Here is a 24,631-nt window from a genome sequence, read left to right on the forward strand (position 1 = left end):
TGCACTACAGAGTAGAAGCCTCAAGAAACTTGTTAGAACCATCTTCTACATGGCCAGCTTGTAGAAAATGAGACACTGCGAAAATCCTTACCATTTGCAAGTTGTTATGAAGGACATTAATTTTACTAATATCATCTATGTTCTCTAAACACTGGTGTAAGTTGCGTAGGTTTTCCTATGCCCTTTACAGCCGAATGCATGCCTACTGCATCCACATCCCATCAACATCGTAGCCTATTTCTAAGTTATACTTACAGTCTCCTACAACCTTTTCCTTTTACTGTACAATATACACTAACATACCATGTACAATGCAGACCTCTCAATCTGACCAAACTATTTAGAACAGAGCCTGTATTGACCATTTATAGTTCCATTCTGCTCCGAGTTCATACTGTGTGCACATATTCCAAGAACACTACTCAGCTATTGACCCAGGTATGGATAACACCTCTAAGTCATGAACTTGCCTTGAAATATTACACATTTGAGATTCTTCATCTAAAATATCTTTAATATAGTCCTTTGTCACATTCACATTTTAGTGTGAAACAAATATATAGTGGTAAAATGTAGTTGCAAAAAATAGATGCAATAAAGAATATCCTGGAGAAACCGCAGCTCCATGATCTCAGCGGGGCAAAATCTGATTAAAAAGAATCCATTCTCAAAAACAATTAGACAAATCCATGCAAGTCCCATGAATGAATCAAATAGTAATCAGTTTTATTCAAGCATATCCAGCCATCTCAAGACAATGGTTGGTCATAACTCATAAAACTCTCAATTGAATAATTGGATGAATGGCATCCCAAGAAATAGAGAGCTGGCCATTTCAAAGTCTAGTTTCATTGGCCAGGCATCAATAGGAATCTCACGGGCAGTTATTTATTTCTGCTGCATGCATCCAAGTATCTCTTAATGGCAAAATTACGAATAAAGATATAAAGAATAGAGTAACAGATTCCTAGACCTATTTAATAGAAGGCCTCGTGGAGACCTCAGCCTCCAAAACTCAATGAATTACACTTGATACCCTAGAAAGAGTGCAGACAGGGAAGAAGGGCACACAAGAAGACATAAAACCAGTCATTTGGAAGGCTCAAAAGCACAGAAAACCCAAATGACTCTGATATGAAAGGCTCCTCCCTGCCACACTAAAAGAAGTTGTTCTCATCACTATCAAAACTTTTGTTGCTATACATATCAACTCAACATATTTAGGGAAATAAACAAGCCGGAAAACCAAGGATCATAGCCATGACCAGTATGCTACCTACTGCAACACTACAAAATCCACCAAGCCAACACATAATAATGCAGTCAGTTACTGTTCACATAAGCCCATCCATTCCAGGGCTTCAGGATCAAGGTCAAAATCTAGTAGATCAATTGAGTTGGACAAGCTGGCTAAATCTTTTTCATTGCTACATTCACCAATATCAAACCCTTGACCAAACTCCTCCATGAAATAATTATCATCTAATGCAGATAAGTGTGCATCATCAAAACCATGTTGCTCTCCGGTGGCAGAAAATGACTCAAGAAGAGAATCTATGACAAAAGTAAGAGAATTCTCTTGCCTTCTTGAATTGAATTGTTGCTCTCCATTCTGACCATCCGGATAATTAGTAGTCAAAAGCTCATTGACAGATGGAAAATTACTAGCTTGTGATCTAAAACAGGACCCTTCACTTGAATTAACTTGCTGAGAAGCAGGTAAATAATTACCCTCACACTGATCACTAACACCGGCCTGCTGTGAAGGTTCTATAAGCTGTCCTGAAACATCAATTCCGACAAGATTTCTCGAGAAGGAGAGAAAGTGTTTGAGCTCTTCTTCAAAATCTGCACGAACCAATAATGTGGAGACTTCCGACACAGATGAAGGCGATGCTACCAAACAAGCGTCAGAATTTTCCTCTGAAATGCAGGAGAAAAACTCTGAAGACGAAGAGAGAATGTCAGCTGCTTCTGTATGGCCGTTTAAACCTGCAGATACACATTCTTTTCCAGAAACCTTTTCATCAAGGTCTTTTGACCTCGTTTGTATCGAACAGTACTCCTTTCCACTGTCGTAGATCACTTTCTTCACCGGCCTTCTAGGCACTTTCGGTGAAACTGGGTGCTCAACATCTACAATCTCAGATCTTCTGCTCAAAAAATTAGTTGGTGCCAATGGGCCTCTAATCTTCCTAGCTGCTTCATCATAAGCTTGGGCAGCTGCTTCTGCAGTATCAAAAGTCCCCAGCCACAATCTCACTCCTTTAGATGGATCTCTAATCTCTGCAGCCCATTTACCCCATTTCCTCCGTCTTACTCCCTTATACCTACAGCTTTTCCCGGCCCTGCGACATTTTAAGGACCTTAAAACAGACGTAGGCCTGAAAAGATTGCCAGAATTAACCCTCTCCAAAGCTTCCATCTTTACCATTTTATTTTTCTTAGAACCTTTTTTGGAAGCTAATCTCTTGCTTCTCTTCTTGGGCTTGGCCTTGTGAGAAGTTACAGGAGACACAATCTCAGAAATCACAGGCTCTAGTTTGTGGGCATTTACATCAGATGCAAATTCAGAGTTTGTGATTAGCTCTTCAAAGTTGAGCTTATCACCACCTTCATTTTCATCTTCACTGTTATTCATGGGAAATACACTAAGATTAGCTGGAATCTCAATTTCACAAATCAGTCTTTTCCTTGGGACTGATTCCAATTTCACCTCTTCATCACTGGATGAGTCTGTGGCATCTGGATCATTGCAAACAATCTTCACTTTTCTCATACACAAACCCTCAGACAACTGAGGTTCATCATCATCCTGTCTCTGTTTCTTCACTTTCTTCAATACTTTCAGGCTTGATGTGTCCAGGGACTTGGGAAGTGCCCGAGGGCCAGGCATTCTCGCTAAAACAATATATTCCAAGCCTGAAACAGAGCTGCTATAAGTGCTCTCCAAGGCAGAGGATCCCAGATTCCAACTCTCCAATGCCACCAAACCGTCTTCTGCATAACTGAGGCAGGCAACAGCAGAAGAAGCTACATGCAACAATCCCACGACACACCCAAATTCATCAAAACAAAGTCATCTAATAAAATAAAAAGCAAGACTGAAGGAGGGTTTAGGCCGGGGTTTTGGAGTTTAGCACATTGACAATTAAAAATTCATCACATGCAAAATCATTGCAGATCAGATTGGCTCTGGAATAAAACAAAAATAAGTCTCACAGAAACATACACGATGCAGAAGATGGCATCAATATAAACCCAAAGTCCCAACCCATATTCATATGTAAAGCTGTAAAACTCCTATCATTTTGTACATACCCCGACCTTCAAATATGAAAAAGCCTCAAAAGGCCACATACCAAATTTGAAATACATACCATTAAACCCAAAACCTTTTTGCTTTCAATTTTTTCAAATCCTTTCCATACACAGCAATCTGGATTTTTGAATCCGTCTGTTTATAAACGACCATTAAAACAAATTCCCATTGAAGTTTAAAGCGTGCTTGGCGAGCAAGCAAGCAAAGATGGGTCAGAATGGAGAGCAAAACACCATAAAGCTCGGAAGGAAACAAAACACCATATTTGGAATGAAAATTAATAGAAACACGGTGAAATCTATCAGATTTAATGAAGTCCTGTGCATGGTATTGAGAATTGAGGTTACCAAGGACTTACCCAATACACGCACTGATGGATAACAATATTATGCTCTTGTTCCAGCCAATCAATCTGCAAGTGTTGGTATACACACAAGATATCTCCCGTGAACTTCCTGTGGCAGAGAGGTGGTTATGCTGCTGCCACTCACAGTGTGTATATATTCAAAAAAAAGTATACACACATCCCAAAGCCCCTTTGAATGGCACCCAGCAGAGCGCAGAGCAGCAGCAGCAAACCGAATGAAGCAATCAATTGTGGAAGGAGGTGTACACATTAAATTTTTTTTGGGAATTCCGGCCCATATTCAGATTATCATAAGAAGAGTCAACAACAGAAGAAAAAATACAAAAGGGAGAAACGAAAGCACATCCACCACTATCTTGTGGATGGCATGGCCATATGCATGGGTATGGAGGCATGAGATTTGCATTGCCATGGCCATACACTTTGTGCCTTCATAGTGGAGTTTGGTCTAATAGTCCTTAGTGGGTGTTATCTTACCCAGGCCTCCCCACCACCCGTCCAGGGATTAGTTACTCACAGTATGCTCGTGCTTTTAATATTTTTGGTCAGAGTGGGGTCAATTTTTGGGATGGAGAATGTACTGTGTCGAGGATTTCTGGATTGAATATACAAAATGTTCTACTTATTTATTTAATTCGAATTGATAATGCTAGACGTTTACTGAATCAGAGGTTAAATTTGATTTTTCCCATGTATATTTTTATAAAGTTTTATTTTATTAAAATCCTCTAATTTTGATATTTGATTTTTTATTTTTAGTTTTTTTTTTTTTTTTGGGTTTTAAGTTTCTATCGGTGAATAATAATTCTTAAAGAATAAGATACTTATTTTAAAGTTGGAACGTTTCAATTTTGAAACTTAATTTAATTTTAAAAATTCTAATTATAAGTATAACTAATTAAAAAAATTCTATAATTAAATAAATCTAATTTTAAAATAATTTTTTATTAATTAAATAGAAATATTAATTTCAATAATTTTCTTATTAAATTAAAAAAAAAAATCTTTAACATTAATTTTAACTAATTTTTTTCTATTTAATTTTCACTGTATTATTTAACTAATTGCTTTTTCTATTTAATTTTCACTGTATTATTTAACTAATTACTTTTTTTTGGCCATTGTTTTATGATCTCACTTTAAATATGTAAGATCTTTGGGTCTTTTTCACTATGGAGCTTTCTCTTATGTACCCAGAATTGATTGATTTAACTTTGTTTTTATCTATTTAATAATAACCACCATTTGCATCTAGTTAAAGTGTGCATGAAACATTTAGAATATATCATTTGGTTGAAAATTGACTCTTAATTAGTTATAATACTAAACAACAATCTTACCAACCTCATATCACTCTTTTCTTAATAAGTTTCTTAACTTATTAAGATTTTTTTTATTAATTTTAATTAGTGAAATTATATATTAGATATAAAATTGTAATTTATATTAAATTTTAATAAAAAACATATATTAATAATATTTTTAAAATAAAAAACAATTTTCAATTTTATCGATTTCCAAAATAATTATTATTTTTAAATCATAACTATATAAAATAAATAAATAATTGTTATAAAAATACATATATCCCCTGTTTTTGAGTTTTAATTTCTAAATATAACTCAAAAACCAAAAAGGAGTATTCTATTTATCTTTAAATTAATTATTTATAATTAATGTTTAATATTATAATTTTTTTATTGTAAATTCACACTACAATTATATATATATGTAATTTTAGATATTTTATATATATATATATATATATATATATATATATATATATATATATATATATATATATAATATTATCATAAAATTATAATTTGTAATTGTTTGAATCAATTTTAAATTTAATATATTATATATTTAGGAAAATATATTTATTTATAATTAAAAATTAATATTTTATAATTATTTAAAATATATTTAAGTTAATAATTTAATTATACTTTAATTAAATATAATAATATTTCTTTAAATCAATTTTTCTCTAATATTTAAATATATAATTAATTCAAACTCAAATAAACTATAACTTAATATTTTGAATGGTTTTTATTTTCAATTTACATAAGCTATTTGATAATGTTTTGTTTTTCAAATTTTTGTATAATTCAATATTTTTGAATGATTTTTAATTTCAATTTATATATGCTATAATTTAATATTTTTAAATGATTTTTAATTTCAATTTATATAAGCTATTTGATAACTTTTTTATTTTTCAAAATTTTTTTTACAACATAGTTGACAACATGCATGTTGAAATGTTGAAAAAAAAAAATCTACTAATATTCATCTTTACAATTACTTATATCTTTATTATTTCTTAATAACTGAAATCTAAATTTATTAATCTACAAGCCTATAGGTATTAAATGCATTTTACACAAATAGTGAGTAATTGCCCTTAATATTAGGAACATGGATATGAAAAGTAAAATCTATGCTCTTCTCAACAATCACTTAAGACTCCCCTCTTTAACATGCCACAAAGTTTAATAACAAGGAGAAGGAGAGAACATTTTGTCAAAACTATGTCTTTTGATCAAATAATTATAATTATATATATATTTATATATTTATTTATATATATATATGACAAAACTATATATATTTTTTATTAGAAAATTATATATTTTTAAAATATATATATTTTAAAAAAAATATAATAATTTTTATTAACATTTATATTAACTAATATTATTTATTTAAAAATAAATATTATTTAATTTAATTATATATATATATATATATATAATATAGGAAAATCAACTCAGTACTTTTAAATATAAATATTCTGAACCAAAAGACTTTGAATGTTTGAAGAGATGCCCACCAACATGTGCTTTGCAAAAACACTTACTTAAATATTCCATAAATTGTCAATGCCAACTACTAGAATAGTAGGTAAATTGTCATTGTTGTCCTTGATCACAGATGAATTTTGCATGTAATCCAAAAATAGTCCCTAATCAGCCAAAGATGCCATGGTACTTAGATAACGGTGGACATTTGGCCCACCAACATTAGAAACAGAGTTTGCATAATCAAAGGAATTATCCCATCCCAAGGAAAATTGGAGAGCATTTGAGTAAATGCACGTGGGGTTCTATTCATCTACAAAGCCATGATGGGGGTATATACACAATTCCAATACCAACTGTTCGTGCAATGTCTCCATCATTGTAGCGGTAGGGGCAATGCACGATCGAGTTTTTACATGCCATCTGCTCATGCAAGTGGAGGAACTTTATGAAGAGGTTTGTCATTTTGTAATACTTTTAGTTTTATCCATGACATGACATGCCTTGAAGGAGGTGTAAGGGGAGGAACTTTTATCAATAGGTTTGTCATTTACCAATAGCTTTAATTTGTTGTGACATGGAGCTTTAAAGATATCTAAAAAAGGAAAATAATATATATCAAGATTTGGTTTAGAAAATAAATGGGAAATGACATAAGAAGGATAGATATCAAGATATAAGAATGAATTTTGCTAAAGTTTTTTGAAAAAGACGTTGATTTATTTTAAATTAAATAGATAATTTAAGGATTTTTATTAATGAATTTAATTTGGTAAATTGAGGTAAATGATGTAATTATTTTTAATATATTGATAAATATTATAAATAGAGTAATTAATGGAATTTAATGTGTTTTTCTTCCCATTTTAATAGATTTGGATCATTAATGAGATTCATGTGTCTTTTCTTCTCACCCTAAACATTGGCGTGATGAAAAAATAGGTCTTAAACATAGTAGGATTAGCGAGTATGTAAAAACTTCTTTTGGAATTAAGCTTTGTAATGCAAAGTGAAGTATATTTTTGGTCTTCCTAATGAAATCTAAGATATTAGATTTCAAAACTCAAAATTTTTTATTGGCAAAGATGGATTCTTTACCAAAACACCAAATTAGACGAGATACAACGTCATTACAGTTTTTTCTTATATAAAATCTAAGAACATTTAAATAAAACAATATCTACAACAAATAATAATTCAAACAATAAAAAATAAATTGTTGTTTCCTTTCGAGCTTATTCAATGACTTGTACATTGATCATGAGATACATAATTCTTGATCTTTGTGAATGAAAACAAACCTACACTACCCAAAATGAGTTCCTAACTTGAGTTAAATAACCATGATTATTTAAACATGATTCATGTTCATAAATATAGATGGTATTCCAGTATGGTCTTCATATGCCCAAGGAACAAACACCACAAGATGCATATGGTAGTCTCTAGATAACTCTCCAAACAAAACATTCTAAGATCTTTCAACAATAGTTCGTTAGTTCTAGTTAGATATTGTTATTATCTCTCTTGTTTTTGAGTTGAACTTGTACATCACCATTGTTTATTTTCAATAAGAAAAAGAGGAAATAATTTGTATAATTATGAATAGACCTGATTTAATTATGTGTTGTGAATATATATATATATATATATATATATATATCATGATGAGAATATATATTAACGTTTTAAAAATTCTTGTAATATGTGAAACCAATATTGTTTGACTATTTATTATTTATATTATTCATACACACATACTCATCTAAAATATTTCAAAAAGGGTAGGCCAAGTAAGAAGTCATATTCATCTCACAACCATTCAATTGTCATGTTAAGAGGAGAGCCACCACCTTAGTGGATGTACTCATTAGTGCAAAGATCATGGCAGGCTGGGACTTATATGTTGTTATGGACATGCAACAAGAGATATGCTAATTTGGATGCTAGATGTGGGGTCCAAGTTGATGTGCTAACATTTTGCCTTACTTTAATACTTACATTGCTAACAATTTATGTGTTATGCCTTGAGGGTTCTTTTTGGTTTATGGTTCTTATTTGTTTCTCCCAAGTAGAACTTCATGGCGTCTCGGGAAACCCAAGGGATGCTTCCTGGCATTAGTGGGTTGTATCCCCAATAAAATTGTTGACGTGGATTAGCATGCCTAACCTAAAGTGATTCAAATTGGGTAGTTATTGGCACAAAACTAGCCAAATGCCCAACAATATGTATATTACCTGAAATTGGGGAAATTTTATATTATAAAAGAAGAACATAGTTGGAGGTCACTACAAGATTACATCATAGGGGCTTCCAACCCATTTTAGAACACAGTAGATTGACTTTGCCAAGTGACTTGATAATGCCAACATGGGTTGGATGCAGTACATCAAAATTATAAAAAATCTAGAATTGTAAACTCTACAAAAATAACCTAGGAGAATACAAACTCTAAAGTACATTCAAAAGCCAAAAGAAAATAAAACCAATCATCAGGGGTCTCATGCTTACTGAGTCAATAGTCATGTCATACACCAATTACTACAATGGCTTGGTTTGTTGCTGCTCATTGACTTATTTGGTTGATTTCTCCATTTGAGGAGTGAATGGGTTGATAGAAAGACTCCTTGAAGATGAGGTACATGAACATTGGAATTATTGAGGGGTTGTGATGAATCTGAATATCTCATACTTCCTCCTCCATGACTGAATGGGTGAGTTTTTCAAATGAGGGAATTTATTACAACTTCATTTGTCATGATTTCATATTGTTGGGGATGAAAGTTAGTTGTTAATGCTTTAAATTTTGCAGACATGTCTTCCAATTGGGTGCCAATGCAATTGACTTTGTCATCATGGCTTTCTAGAGCCTGTTTGATCTTCCTGAGCTAAGAGTAATCCATGTTATGCAACTTTTTTGATGCCCTTTAAACCCTTGTTATTGCACTTGTCTGTCAAGCTAGTGACTAGATGTCATTTTAGAGAGAGGTGATCAAATGGTTATTCCACAAAGCCAACTAGAGCCCCCTGTGATATTAATAACTTAAGAAGGATAATTCACTATATGCACCACCTAAAGGATTGAAGTGGAAGAGATGTGTTTCTTAGGAGGAGATGCATCATTAATAGGGTTGAAATAGTGGAGAAATTGGTATTGAAACAAAGGAGATGCACCACCTAATTTTCCTAGTAAACACATAGACCATGAGCACCAAAGGCACATAAAAAACCATGAGCACCAAGAACACCAGAGAGGGGCCAGAGGGGAAGAGGTCAAGCTTACAAGGAAGGCCCAAGAACCCCTACTTGAGACAGAGAAGCTATAAAACTTATGTTGCAAGTGAAATAGATCTTTTGAAGGAAAACATAGGCTATATAATAGACATTGCATCCACAAACTAGAATTTTATAGGGTGACAAGCATCCTAACCATAGGAGAATGGTTATTCCCTCTCAAATTCGTTGGCCATAAGAATAATCTCAAATGCATCCCATTGACATGAGAAGAGTGAATCATATCCATAAATGGTGAGGAATGAAAATGTGTGAGGATGAGAGATTGGTATTATCAACCTGCTTTTATCATGGGTGTAATTAGTGTCAATTGATGTACCATGTATAAGTTAGAATTCATGTTATGTGTGAGACATTTAGGGAGGTTAAGGAATTGGCTATTCATACTCCTTGAGATTGATTATTAAAACTCTTATTTTATTATTTGTTGCATGATTGGAAAGACTATATGTCTGCTTATTTTGATGCCATGATACACAAAAACCAAGACTAAGTTTTGTTTTTTGTTTTTTTGTTTTGTTTTGTTTTTTTTTTTTTTTTTTTTGGATGAATTAGTTCTAGGACACATTCCAAGAGGTAATCATGTGATGTAGGGTTGAAGGCATGGATCTCATAATTAAAGTCGAGTCCCCGATCATAATCAATTGGGAGGTGTTAATGGCATTTGCAACCTTTAAACCTTGTAGTAAAGTGTACACTTTCTCCATGTTATTCGTAGTTACTTCGAGTCTCCAAGCAAAGGAATACATTTTTGTCACTTTATGGTTGTAGATAACTAACCTCCCCCTCCCCCGCCCCACCAGCCCTTCCCCCAGCATCTTCCATCCCCAAATTACCAACAATATTAGCAACAACCCATTGAACTAAATCCCTGGGATATATGGTTCTCATCTATATGATGTTGCAAGCTATAATAACATATATTATGGTGACATTGCATTTCACATTCATATTCTTCTCTACTATAGTGGCACATTCCTTATCGAGGTATGCTCCACTTTTATTCTTTTCCGAGTAAAATATTTTGGAATTTTTATTTCAATAAGAAACTTTCAAATGTTACATTTAGTAATACATACTTAAGGCACATATGGACCTATTCTTTGTTTAGTAAAACATAATGAGCAAAAGCCCATCACCTTAACATAAAATACTAAAAATAAGGCACGAATTCTAAGAAAGAATAAATGTCTCACTCTTAGTGCAACTTTTTTGCCCTTCTTTTTTGAACCTCTATCCATCTTGACATATCGTTTTCCCCTTAAAGAAGGTTTCAAATGTACTATTTAAAGTGCATTATTATGATTTTATGGGTTTAAAAGGATTGCCAAATCCTTATTGGAATTTGATTTATCAAATTCATGAGATCTCTTCATTTCTCCAATGAAGCTTCATTTACAGCTTCGACCTTCAAGGGGAAGGTTGCTTCATCAATTCAAACTTATAGACAAGCATTCATTGTTGTGTAGATTCAATGAAGTTAGATGATTTCACCTATAATGTGGTGGTCTTCCTCTCAAATAGATCTTGCCATGATTTGAAAAATCTCCATGGCCACAATCATAAGCATATGATCTATCAACATTGCTATAAACATTACTATAAACATAAATATAATTTTTTCACAAATATTGAAAACGTAATATCCTCATCTTTATAGTCATTATAATACAAACTATTTCCACTTTTATTTTTTTTGTAGATTGATATATTATTACATATAATTACATTGTTCACCCAAAAAAAACTTGAACCCAAGACCTCGAGAACCAATATCCTAACTCGCATGTCCATCACCCATCAATATACCTCACCTTCACTAAACTATTTCTACTCAACCATCACCACTTTCAACACTACCCTTGAACAAAATATTCTTTCGCCTCTAGAGCATGTAGAGCCTTCAATAATCACAGGCTTGCCCATACATACTCGAAAGCCCCTCCAATACGAAATAAGCAACCATCATATAAGCCATAATTTATTACTATTGTTTATGCTACTATTCAGTAATAATAACTAGCCACGCTCGCTATAATGGCGCCTATTTGACTGCCATCCACCATTCGTCGTTTGTCCGCCAAAACAGCGAAACGCCTCCTTGTTCTCAGTGGGTATTACATCCAAAAACTGCCATAGACCAAGAAGCCAGCGGGCCCAAGTTAGTAACGGCCGCTGTTTTATTTCAAGAGCAGCAGATGTCGGCATCCGATGTCCGCTAATTTTAGCGGCATTTCTCCCTCCACTTCCCCAGACGCATGAAGATTTTGAAAATTTCACCAACCTCCTCGGTTTGCTTTTGTCGGTGTAAACAAACTCACGGGAACGTTGAATGGTGGGAATCAATTTTTCCCACCTCTTTATTTATTTTTATTATTATGAAATTGTGTGGGGGGTTAATAATAAATCTCATGTAACAAAATTACTACATGGTAGTTACTGGGGTAGAGTCTAGCTGTCCTATGGTGGATGGTAAGTGGTGCCCTCTTGTATTTGCATTTGTTGCATCTGATAATACGGATAATTTATACACATGGTTGTACAAGTTGTTTAATGTTATTTCATAGGATAGTGGTTGGAATGTATTATTTGTCAGTGTTATTAGGTTTATTATTGATATTTTTAATTATATAGAAAAATAAAGAAGTGAAAAAATGGATTATGAAATTGAATTTTAATAAAAAAAATTAAATTATAATTTTAAAAAATTATTTTTTTTATTCGATTAATAATAATGGAGTTTAAATATTTTATTATTTATTTTTTTTCATTTGAATTTGATCATAAATATTTTGGTGAGATTGTAATTTTTCATTACTTAAACTGTATTTTTGAATGTATAAATAGATCTATTGTATGGAAAAACTTTAAGTACTTGGATTATATAGATTCAACAACTCAAATTTATTATGGCAACAATTTCTAGGTAGATTTTTGGACAAAAATTGATTGAAAAATATACTTGGAAAAGGGTAAAAAAGTAGAACATTTAGACTACATTTTATTTAACATATATGTTAAGGTTTATTTTTAGTATTGTGTTACTCATAATAATGTAGTTCATGCAATTGTAAGTTATGATCAAATCAAGGCGACCATGAAGCTACGTAGGAAGTTGTACAATGGGAGTATACGAAACTTAAGGGTGAGATTAATAAGTTTACAATGTGGTAGAGGAAGCTCTAATTAAATCAAAGGCGTGTGAGGATTCAATTAAGATGATGTTGGATATATACAAATAATGTATATCCATATTTGATGTATACACGTTGTGTATATTATAATTTGGCGGGTGACCGCTCTTTCTAACCGACCGTGAGAACGGCCTATAGGGTGCGTAAGCACACTCGACTGATAAGGACCGGAGGCGCTCGACCATAGGGAGAGGACCCTTTAGGGTGCTCAACCATAAGGACCTTTAGGAATATAAAAAGCATGGGATTAGTAGTATACCATATGTGATAGGGTACTTGGTATTCAGTCGAGCCCCCTAAAGGGTCCTCTCCCTCTCCTTAATAGTCGAGTACCTAAAGGTCCTATGGTCGAGCCTGCTTACGCATCCTTAACAGTCGATCTTGAGGAGGTCTTAAATTAATAGAGAGGGGTTGGATAGTTACACACTATGTGCATTTGGGATTTATGAGGTGGATATTTAACTAATACTCATTTATTCTTTCAAGGTTTGACCTTGATTAAGGGTATCATTGTTTTCAAAAACATATATGTAAGCATAATAATGAAGGTAGATGGTTTATAGCTTGGGGAAAATCTTAGTAGGGAGATTAAGGTTCCCAATCTAATGGGGGACACTAATAAGGCCATTTTGACATGCTATGATCAAGAAAACTAGGCTTCAAGTTGACTAATATGAAATAATGTCTAACATAATTCTAAAATTTTAAGCTAAACATATATGTTGGATATAATAAATAGAGTTTAACCTCTAGAAATAATATACAAACCATAAGATTAGTTTTTATGAAACCAGCTCACAAAAAGATAGAAAAGATAGATGAACGCCTTAGAAATAAGCCTCTTCAAGGGGGCAACCTCCTTTACATTACACAAATGAATAATTCTTGGATGATTCAAATGACAAAACCTCCTTTCTATATATAGGAGTCTAAGGGGTCAAAATATAACCCAAGTCGACCTAACCATAATAATATAAGGCCACATAAATAACAATAGTGGGTTTCTGGGGTGCACAATAATAACAATATGGGGACAATAGGGTCACAACAATGACAATAAGGGATACAATGACAAAAGTAATGGGGTAATCACTAGTATTATAGGGACCTAAGATGCCCCTCTCCTTTAGAAAAGTGTTGTCCTCAACACTTGAGTAGTTCTGGATGCTTCTGTAAAAAATTCTCATCCTCCCATGTGGAATCTTCAACAGGTAAGTTCTTCCACTTAATGAAATACTCTGAAATTGATCGATTTCGCAGCTATTGAGTTCTTGTTTCTTTAACTGCTTTAGGTTCCAATATGATCTTTCCTTCCTCATCAAGTTCTGGCAATATTGTTTGAACTGGGAGCTTGTCACCTATAACCTTCTTTAAGCATGAAACATGGAAAACTGGGTGCACTCGGGAAGCTGCAGGAAGCTCCAATTTGTATGCCATTGTACCTATCTTTTGCAACACCTTGTATGGACCATAATACTTTGGTGATAATTTATTATCCTTCTTAGCTTGCTTGAGGGACATTTGTTTATATGGTTGTAGTTGTAGGAATACCCAATCACCTACATCAAAACTTCTTTCGCTGCGATGTTGATCTGCCTGCTGTTTCATTCTATTCTGCACCAAGGTGAGGTTATCCTTTAAGAGTTGGAGAACTTGTTGTTGATTCTCGATGTGATCTTCCACTGCTTGAACCTTAGAATTTTCTTTTAAATATGATGTGATGGATGGTGGGTGATATCCATAAAGTGCCATAAATGGGGTCATTTTTGTTGAAGTATGGAAGGAAGTGTTATACCACCATTCAGCGAGAGGCAACCATTTGACCCAATGTGTCTGTTTATTAGATACAAAGCAATGAAGATATCCTTCCAAACATTTGTTTACTATCTCAGTTTGCCCATCAGATTGAGGATGATAAGATGAACTATGAGCTAACTGAGTACCAAGACAAGAAAATAATTATGTCCAAAAATTTCCAGTGAAGATGGGATCTCTATCGCTTACAATAATCTTTGGGTTTCCATGTAGCTTTTGAATGAGTGCCCCCACTTCTTTGTCATTTTTCCATTCATCCCTTGCCTCGTTTATCCAATCTGGTTGGATAATAGATATGGCACAAAGAAATGCTTCTACATCCTCATCCTTTTTTGAGAGTGCATCTGCCACAACATTTTGCTTCCCTTTTTTGTAGATGATTTCAAAGTCATAACCCAACATCTTTGTGACCCATTTTTGCTGCTCTTCTAAAGATAATCTTTGTTCTAAAATGTGTTTAAGACTATCATGATCCGTTTTTACCTTGAAGTGTCTTCCCATTAGGTATGGTCGCCATTTCTTAAGTGTATGTAGTATTGCCAACATTTCCTTCTCATAAATAGCTTTTTGTAAATACTTTCCTTTGATTGGACGACTTTCGAAAGCAATGGGTCTTTCTTCTTGCATTAAAACAGCACCAATTCCATTTCCTAAGGCATCACATTCCACAATAAAGGTTTTTGTGAAGTCCGGCGTAGCTAAGACTGGTGCTTGGCACATTGCCTCTTTAAGATGTTCAAAGGCCTTCGTTGCTTCTGGAGTCCATAAAAATGAATCTTTCTTCAATAATATTGTTAGAGGTGCTGCTATTCTCCCATAATTCTTAACAAACTTGCGGTAATACCCTGTCAACCCGAGAAATCCTCACAGATGCTTTATGGATGTCGGGATTTTCCATTCCTTAACGGCTTTAATTTTGCTGGGGTCTACCTTAACACCTTCATGAGATACAATATGACCCAAATTTTCCACCTCTTGTACTCCAAAGGAACATTTGGAACTTTCTGCATATAATTATTTCTCCTTCAATAGGGTGAGCACCTTGTCAACATGTTGAACGTGATCCTTCCAAGACTTGCTATAGATTAGTATATCATCAAAAAATACTAACACAAATTTTCTAAGGAAGGGTTTGAAAATGGAATTCATCAAACCTTGAAATGTAGAAGGTGCATTGGTAATGCCAAAAGGCATGACCAAAAATTCATAATGACCCTCATGAGTTCTAAATGTTGTTTTCAGAATGTCTTTAATATTCATTCTGATTTGATGATATCCTGAATGAAAATCCAACTTGGTGAAGTAAATCGATCCATGCAATTCATCCAATAGTTCATCAATGACAGGAATCAGAAATTTATCTTTAATAGTGAGCTTGTTGAGCTCCCTATAATCCGGACACATGTGCCATGATCCATCCTTCTTATGCACCAATACTACTGGAGAAGAGAACGAACTTTGACTAGGTTGAATTATACGAGCCTCTAGCATTTCTGCAACCATATGTTCAATTTCACTAGTATTATAGAGACCTAACATTAGCAAACATTGCTTCATAAAATACAACAAAAAAAGAAAGAGAAAATGATCATTACTTAAAGGTCAAAAGGATTGTGATAAACTCCAATAGGGACTAGACTACCCAAAGATGCCCTCAATGTTGTCTTTGTTAATAGGGATCTTGTAATCTAGCCAATCCCGATGGTATGAGTTATTGACAATAGAAAGCTCATATAGATTTTTACCACTAGTTGGTTATCAAGAGAGACATCCATAACATGCATCTAATCACTACTTATCTTGAAACTTACCTTATCATATACTTGAAGGCATGTGAAAAAACTATATGATTATAGGCTATGAAAATACCTGTTCAAAGTTCTAAATGTCCAAGTTATGTGGATTATTATACTTCCACTGATTACTTAATTCATTCAAATAATAATAATAAGAATAAGATGATTTAATCTATATTTATATTGTAAATAAATTATCAAAATATTTTAATAAATTTAAATAAATATGATATTTTTAATACCATTTCCTAGGCGTTTGCTTAGATTAGACTCTCCATCTTAGTCCCACATTGGGTGGTTCAAAAGGCGTTGACCAAAAAATTATCTATGTGATTATTCCAAAAAAGCTCTATCTAAATTTACAAACAGATTTAACATACCTATAATTAATTTTAATTATTTAATTAATTATGGATTCAACACCCTGAAAAACCCTAAGACACTTCTATTGTGATTTCAATAATTTTTTGCTGGATTAAAAAAATAACCCAAAAAACCCCACCGAAAAAACTTCTAAAAAATCTCAATAAAAACAACTAAATAAACTTTATGCTATTTTTTTATTAACATAATTTAAAATAAAAAACAAATAAGTCCTCGAACACTTTTATGGTGGGAAGTGGAATAAATGTCCACAAAAGACATGCCCAGTACTTTCTTGTTTTGTACTAATCACAATAACTACAAAATCATAAGATACTAGAAGACCATGTATGTGGTCTGATTATTGTCTTATATGTGGTCTAATAAAATTCGAAGGTCCCGGTGTAAATGAATGAATTCAGCATCAATGCTAAAGTTTTTGTTTTTATATTCAAGAAGTTGTGATATTTGAATTCTATTAAAATAGATATTTTTATTAATATGAATGAATTTATCATCAATGCTAAAGTTTTTGTTTTTATATTCATGAAGTTGTGAGATTTGAATTCCATTAAAATATATATTTATATTATATTAATAAAAATTAGTGTGTACTTTATATTAAATAATATATTTTCTTTTTTATATAAAACTATTTTTTTATTATTTTAATAAATATTCTTAAGATTAGATGTGCATTTAGATTTATGAGGTGAATATTTAATTAATGCTCATTTATTCTTTCAAGGTTTGACCTTGATTAAGGGTATCATTGTTTTCAAAAACATATATGTAAGCATAATAATGAAGGTGGATGGTTTATAGCTTGGGGAAAATGTTAGTAGAGAGATTAAGGTGTTCCCAATCTAATGGTGGACACTAACAAGGCTGTTTTGACATGCTATGATAAGCAAACTAGGCTTCAATTTGACTAATATGTTCAAATAATGTTTAACATAATTCTAAAATTTGAAGCTAAACATATATGTTGGATATAATAAATAGAGTTTAACCTCTAGAAATAATATACAAACCATAAGATTAACAAACATTGCCTCATAAAATACAACAAAAAAAGAAAGAGAAAATGATCATTACTTAAAGGTCAAAAGGATTGTGATAAACTCCAATAGGGACTAGACTACCCAAAGATGCCCTCAATGTTGTCTTTGTTAATAGGGATATTGCAATCTAGCCAAATCTCGGTGGTATGAATTATTGACAATAGCAAGTTCATATAGTTTTTTACAACTAGTTGGTTATCAAGAGAGACATCCATAACATGCATCTAATCACTACTTATCTTGAAACTTACCTTATCATCTACTTGAAGGCATGTGAAAAAACTATATGATTATAGGCTATGAAAATACATGTTCAAAGTTCTAAATGTCCAAGTTATGTGGATTATTATACTTCCACTGATTACTTAATTCATTCAAATAATAATAATAATAATAAGATTATTTAATCTATATTTATATTGTAAATAAATTATCAAAATATTTTAATAAATTTAAATAAATATGATATTTTTAATAACATTTCCTAGACGTTTGCTTAGATCAAACTCTCCATCATAGTCCCACATTGGGTGGTTCAAAAGGGGTTGGCTAAAAAATTATCTATATGATTATTCCAGAAAAGCTCTATCTAAATTTACAAACAAATTTAACATAACTATAATTAATTTTAATTATTTAATTAATTATGGATTCAACACCCCGAAAAACCCTAGGGCATTTCTATTGTGATTTCAATAAATTTTTGCTAGATTAAAAAAAATATTAGACAGGAAAAAAGCATTGAAAAAACTTCTAAAAAATCTCAATAAAAACAACTAAATAAACTTTATGCTATTTTTTATTAACATAAGTTAAAATAAAAAACAAATAAGTCCTCCAATACTTTTATGGTAGGAAGTGGAATAAATGTCCACCAAAGGCATGACCAATACTTTCTTGTTTTGTACTAATCACAATAATTACAAAATCATAAGATACTAGAAGACAATGTATGTGGTCTGATTATTGTCTTATATGTGGTCTAATAAAATTCGAAGGTCCCGTGTAAATAAATGAATTCATCATCAATGCCAAAGTTTTTGTTTTTATATTCAACAAGTTGTGAGATTTGAATTCTATTAAAAAATATATTTTTATTAAGATAAATGAATTCATCATCAATGCTAAAGTTTTTGTTTTTATTTTTTTTTCCAAAAGAAAAAAGCGAACTTTTTATTACCAGGATAAAAAGTTACAAGTATATGCCGCAGCATTCAATTTGCTCTATAATTTGCGGATCATAGAGCTCGCTGGATGTGGAAACTTAGTCCCATCCAACTAAACAAGTAAGGAAACCCACTGAAACAGATACACGGCCTCCTCATATGAGGAATGCTCAGGCCATTGCCCGTCCAGTTGGAGAGCTTAAAAAAATAAAAAACAAGAATTATGAGAAAAGACCTCAGCGAGAACAAAAAGGAGAAGTGAGAGAAATCATTTCTTTCTCCCCTTTTCCTTCTCAACTTTTTGCCATTCTCCTTGGGATGGGATTATGGGAACAAGTTGAAGAGGATTTTCTTCGCTGGGTCGAGGATTTTCCTTATCTGAATCAGAGGCGTCTGGAGAGTGCTGCCTTTTGCTTCCATTGATTTCCATTGAATTTGAGTTCTTTCCACGTTGTGATTCCATAGGTTCTTGTGGGGGTGCCTTTTGAGTTTCTGTTTGGTTGCTTTCATTTTGGATTGGTTCTTCCTCCTCATCTGATTCTGTATAGGAGAATTTCCATCCTTTTTGATGATTACCTGTTTTCTTCTTTCTGCGGCTGTTCTTTTTGTATTCTGGACATGCATTTTGCAGATGTCCAGTTTGCCGACATATTCTGCACCTGAAAGCTGTATTTTCATAATCTAATGACTGCAACTAGCTACGGTCTTTGTGTTTCAGTTTAATGTTTCTCGGTAAACCTTTACTAAGATCTACTTCCACACATATGCGAGCGAAAGTAAAAATTCTTTCTTCAATTCTTTGTGTATCCATTTTGATGAATCTACCTATGGAGTTGCCTATACATGCAAGTATCTTTTGGTCCCAGAAATGGATAGGGAGGTTATGAAGACGTACCCATACAGGCATCCGAGATACAACAAAAGTGTTTGCGTCAAACTTCAGGAACCATGGGGTAATAAAGAGACCCAAAGAGCCCCAAAACCATGGTCCTTGCTGAAACACGAGCTCTCTGATTTCTGGCGTCTGAAATTTTACTATGAAAAATCCTTTTGAACAGAGGTGGATCTCACAGTCCAGAGACCAATTTGTGAGTATCCAATGAAACAGTTCCAAGGGTTTGGGCCAAAACCCATTAAAACGGTAGATGATAGCTTGCTTCCCATAGCTGTCGCATACCTTCTCTACTTCTGCTATATCGATTGTTAGTTCTGGTGTGTGCTGCATTTGTTCCACTATGTATGGGCTTGGTTCTGCTCCGGCCTGCTTTGGGACTGTTGGAGGGGCTTTCCCAATTTGTAATATATGCTTGTAGGACGCTCCTTCACTTCTGTTTTGCTGGTGCTATGCTGGGTTGTGATTCGATTTGGACCCACTGTCTCCTGCTGTTGTTTTGCTGGTAGTTGCACCTCCTTGTAGTCTCATATTGAGAATAATTGTAGATCCTGATTTGATGTTGTACTCCTTCAAGGATCTGTGATCCTGTAGCGATCTGCCCCCTGTTACTAGATTTTGCTCGCCTGCCGGATAGCCAATCTGGTTAGCTATGTTATTTTTCAGATCTATAGCCCTATCTGTAGCATGAGTCCAAATCAGGATTGTATTTCCCATAGGCGTTCTGATGAGGATTTGAAAATGATTGGGTTCTGTCCCGGCAGATTATGGACTGGTGAAACTGTGATCTCTTACCAAGGTTCCTGTAAGTTTTTGTTTTTATATTCATGAAGGTGTGAGATTTGAATTCTATTAAAATATATATTTATATTATATTAATAAAAATTAGTGTGTGACCTTATATTAAATAATAATTTTTTTTAAACTAATTTTTTATTATTTTAATAAATATTCTTAAGATCAAATGTTTTTATTTCTTCTTTGAATTGTTTCAAATAGATTCTTGGTCAACCTTGCCATGTGTACTTCGAGGTTTACTTCTAAAGCTTGGCTCTTGCATTTGGAAATTTTTAACTTAATCAAATAAGTGTCATGTCACTATAAAACCTGTAAACTTGAATGCATATACATTTTATCCATAGATCATTCATTGTTATAATGTCGTTCTCCAAACCATGTAGCTAATCATACTAAGAACTAATGGATTGGTCAAGTAGGTTTACTGATATTTCCATCACCAAGATTCAAATTTTTCATCCCAAGTGACATGTTTAACTTCATTAAAAGGGATTGTCATGAAATAAACAAGTAATTCAATCATAGATATGGAGTTTTGCTTTTATAGTTGGATTTTGTCATTAAGAGAAATAAGGTGTTTTGATATTTGAAATCTAATTATTTCAAAAAATAAATAAAAGAATAAATGGGGACCCATGCACACTTAAGAGTAGGAACCCACTTGCAATTTCTAAAATATAAATGAAGAGATATTCATGTATTTGTTTATTCACATGAATAATAGATTATATTGATAATATGATGCATGATTTCAACGGATACTCTTGATATAAAATGATACATCTCCAATAATATAATAGTTAGTCATTTACTGCGTATAACTAACTTCTTAATGATTTATTAATATGAATAATCTCAATAATTTTGTGCAAGTTACTAATAAGGATATAAACAAAACAAATTAGTTTTATATAGAGACATAATATGTTTTTAGTTTTAATAATGTTTTGTTTTGAAAACATCTCCAATCTTATTATTAATCATTTAATGAGTGAGTTAATAAGTAGACAAATTTAACTTTCTTTTCTCTTTTTCTCTCTTTTTTCCGGTGAGGCAAATTTATGTCTTGATGTATTCATATTTTCAAAATTGTAATGATTTGGATTGTGTTAAAATGAGCCAAAACCTTTAAGGACAAAGTTCCATAGTCAAGTTCCCATCATTTAAATGGAATTGTAATTTTCGACAAAATTCTTATTGGATTTGGGAAAGAATTTGAATAAAAAAAAGGTTGAGCTTGGTTATTGTTTAATTTACTCCATTAAAGATAGGATTGATTATATAAAAAAATATTTAATTGCATACTGGGTCAATACTAGCATATTGAACTTAACAATTAACATTTATGATATATGCATTACATACATAAGTCTTCTCATATTGTCTTAGAGACACAACATGCCCTTCCTTCTCATATTAAAATACTTTGAGTGCATAGCATAATGAAGAATTATTACAACTACAACTAGTATACACAATTGTACTCTTACACTGATATATGAAATATGGAATCACATCCTACATACCACTCACTTGGTACCACACCATGCACTCCCTTCTTAGAGCATTTCATCTCATGTTAGATATAACTGATGACTTCCCAATAAGGTCCTAGGGGCCGTGGATGCCATTGTATGTGTATTAACCTTTGTCATTTATTTCACTATTGTAATGCTCCCTGCCACCCCCTTGGAATTTTCCAAGTTGATGGGAGGTGTTACATTTAACTAACCCAACCTCCATGATCTCATTATGGAAATGGGGTTACAATATTTCTCCTTTCTCAAAGTCAATGGGATTAACTTTGGATAACTCCATTGTGTTCAACACATCAAGAGCTTTCCAGTGTATAAATTTTACTTCAATCCAATCTCTGGATTGAAAGATATGCCCCTTCAAAGCCTAAATAATAAGGCAATTCCATGTGGCACACGCATGGCCATTGGTTAAACCCTTCGTAACTTGAAGCCCTCACACAACCGACTTAAATAGATCAATGACCTATATTAATTGTGGGCTCCCCCTACCTCTTCGACAATTAACAAAGGGGGAGTGGGATCCATAATTTGTTGTTATTGTGATTAATCCCTCATAGTTTCCACCTAACTGATCTTCTCCACGTGGCCACCTCACCACCTCATTACATCGATGTCTTATATTAATAGCGAGCCCCCCCTACCTTCTTGGTAGATAACAAGGGGGTGGTCTGCTATTTGTTATTTATTCAACTGTGATCCCCACCACACTTGTGTATGTGACATGTGTGGCACCACCTGACATCCATGTGTCGTCCACGTCAATAAATATTCATGCTACCCTTTCGTCCATGTCTTGATGATGTCACACTAGCATCATGGTTATGTCACCCTGCCACATGACATCCCTCGTGGCGCCATGTGTCATCCAAGATATTTCTCTTTAGCTACCTAAAAGGGTTGTTATGGCTATAACGTGTCACAATGTTAGCATGCCACATCATCCAAAAATCCCATATGGAATCCACGTAGATTTACCCTGCCAATGTGGCTTAGGCCACTTAGTCTAAGTCAAGGGTCTCACAGGGTTCGACCCTTCGTGTGATCAACATTTTCACGCTATTTGACACCCCACCTTTCTGTCCCTTGGGACGTATAAATATTCACCTACTTAGACAATCAAACCTCTATTTCCTTGGAATGTACATTTCTCCATCCTGGGATGTACATTTCTCCGTCCCCCCCTAGGACGTACATTTCTTCGTCTCCATCCATTGGGGACATAAAAGGTTACGTCAAGTAATGGGAATGTTCCCAACCCATGAATTTCATCTAATGAAACTTCTGTTAAATTTGCACCATTATTATAAGAAAAAACTGCAAAATATCTTTGAGAAGTTGAGCTCTGCAGTGAAATGGCCCCTAGCCACATAGACTCCACACTAGCTCCACGTGGCATTCCCAAGCCATGTGCTACCATAAATCCATTACGAAGTGTTAGGAATATTTAATTGGTTCAGCCTTCGAAAGTGTCCATACCAACTTCCATGTGTCACTACCACGTCAACGTATCATCCACATAGCCTCACTAGGCCCTCGTGGTGCTTGCCACCTCAGCCCAGCTGGCAGGTCACATTGGGCTCGAAGCACTTAGCACATTTCATCAATTTCCTTTGTATTTGGATTTAAACAATATATAGGCATACATAGAGTTTTCAATGTGGAAAACTCCTTGAACCCCTAGATCCTTAGATCTCTACGTCTCCACAAGCATATTCGGGCCTATCCCATATCCGATATTCTTAGTTCGTACTTTTCCCTCATCCATGGGTGTTCTAGATTCCCACACCAAGCTGTCACCAAAGGGCCCCATCGCATATTACATTTTAAATCAGGCCCACATACATATCTGGATCAATTTGAATCTGGTACCTTCGCGCAAGTACAAATGGGAAAATGGGTCAGATTGCCAGACTCTCGGATACATCTTTCGAGCCTTCAATGTATTGAACCTAGATGTGAACTGACACTAAGGACTCATCCAACCTTAGATACAAGTGCATATATTTGTAGTACATGGACTTAGAAAGTTTGAGGATTTTAAGGGTTTAGCTCAAACTTTCATTGAAGCTAAGTGTTTGTCATAACATTATCATTTATAGGAATGAAACCCTCATTCCAACCCTAATAATCCAAATATATTTTCATAATGTAATACAGTAAGCAAAGTTATTAGCATGCCTACTAACAAGCATAGAAATAAGTGAAAACCGA

At 33.4% G+C, this 24,631-nt stretch overlaps 1 protein-coding gene across 1 annotated transcript; it reads right to left on the reverse strand.

Moving 5' to 3' along the window:
* Nucleotides 1-705: 705 nt before the first annotated feature.
* LOC149225947 (uncharacterized) lies at nucleotides 706-3,995 on the reverse strand. Its single transcript, XM_089377349.1, has 2 exons — nucleotides 3,681-3,995; nucleotides 706-3,033 (listed from the first exon to the last, which is right to left on the reverse strand). Exon 2 carries the CDS (start codon nucleotides 2,894-2,896, stop codon nucleotides 1,328-1,330), a length of 1,569 nt encoding a protein of 522 aa, XP_089233475.1. The 5' UTR covers nucleotides 2,897-3,033; nucleotides 3,681-3,995; the 3' UTR covers nucleotides 706-1,327.
* Nucleotides 3,996-24,631: the final 20,636 nt, after the last annotated feature.

Source organism: Pinus tabuliformis, chromosome J (assembly GCF_031772625.1).
Source record: "Pinus tabuliformis cultivar Carrire ecotype Pingquan chromosome J, CPIR1, whole genome shotgun sequence".
Lineage (NCBI taxonomy): Eukaryota > Viridiplantae > Streptophyta > Pinopsida > Pinales > Pinaceae > Pinus > Pinus tabuliformis.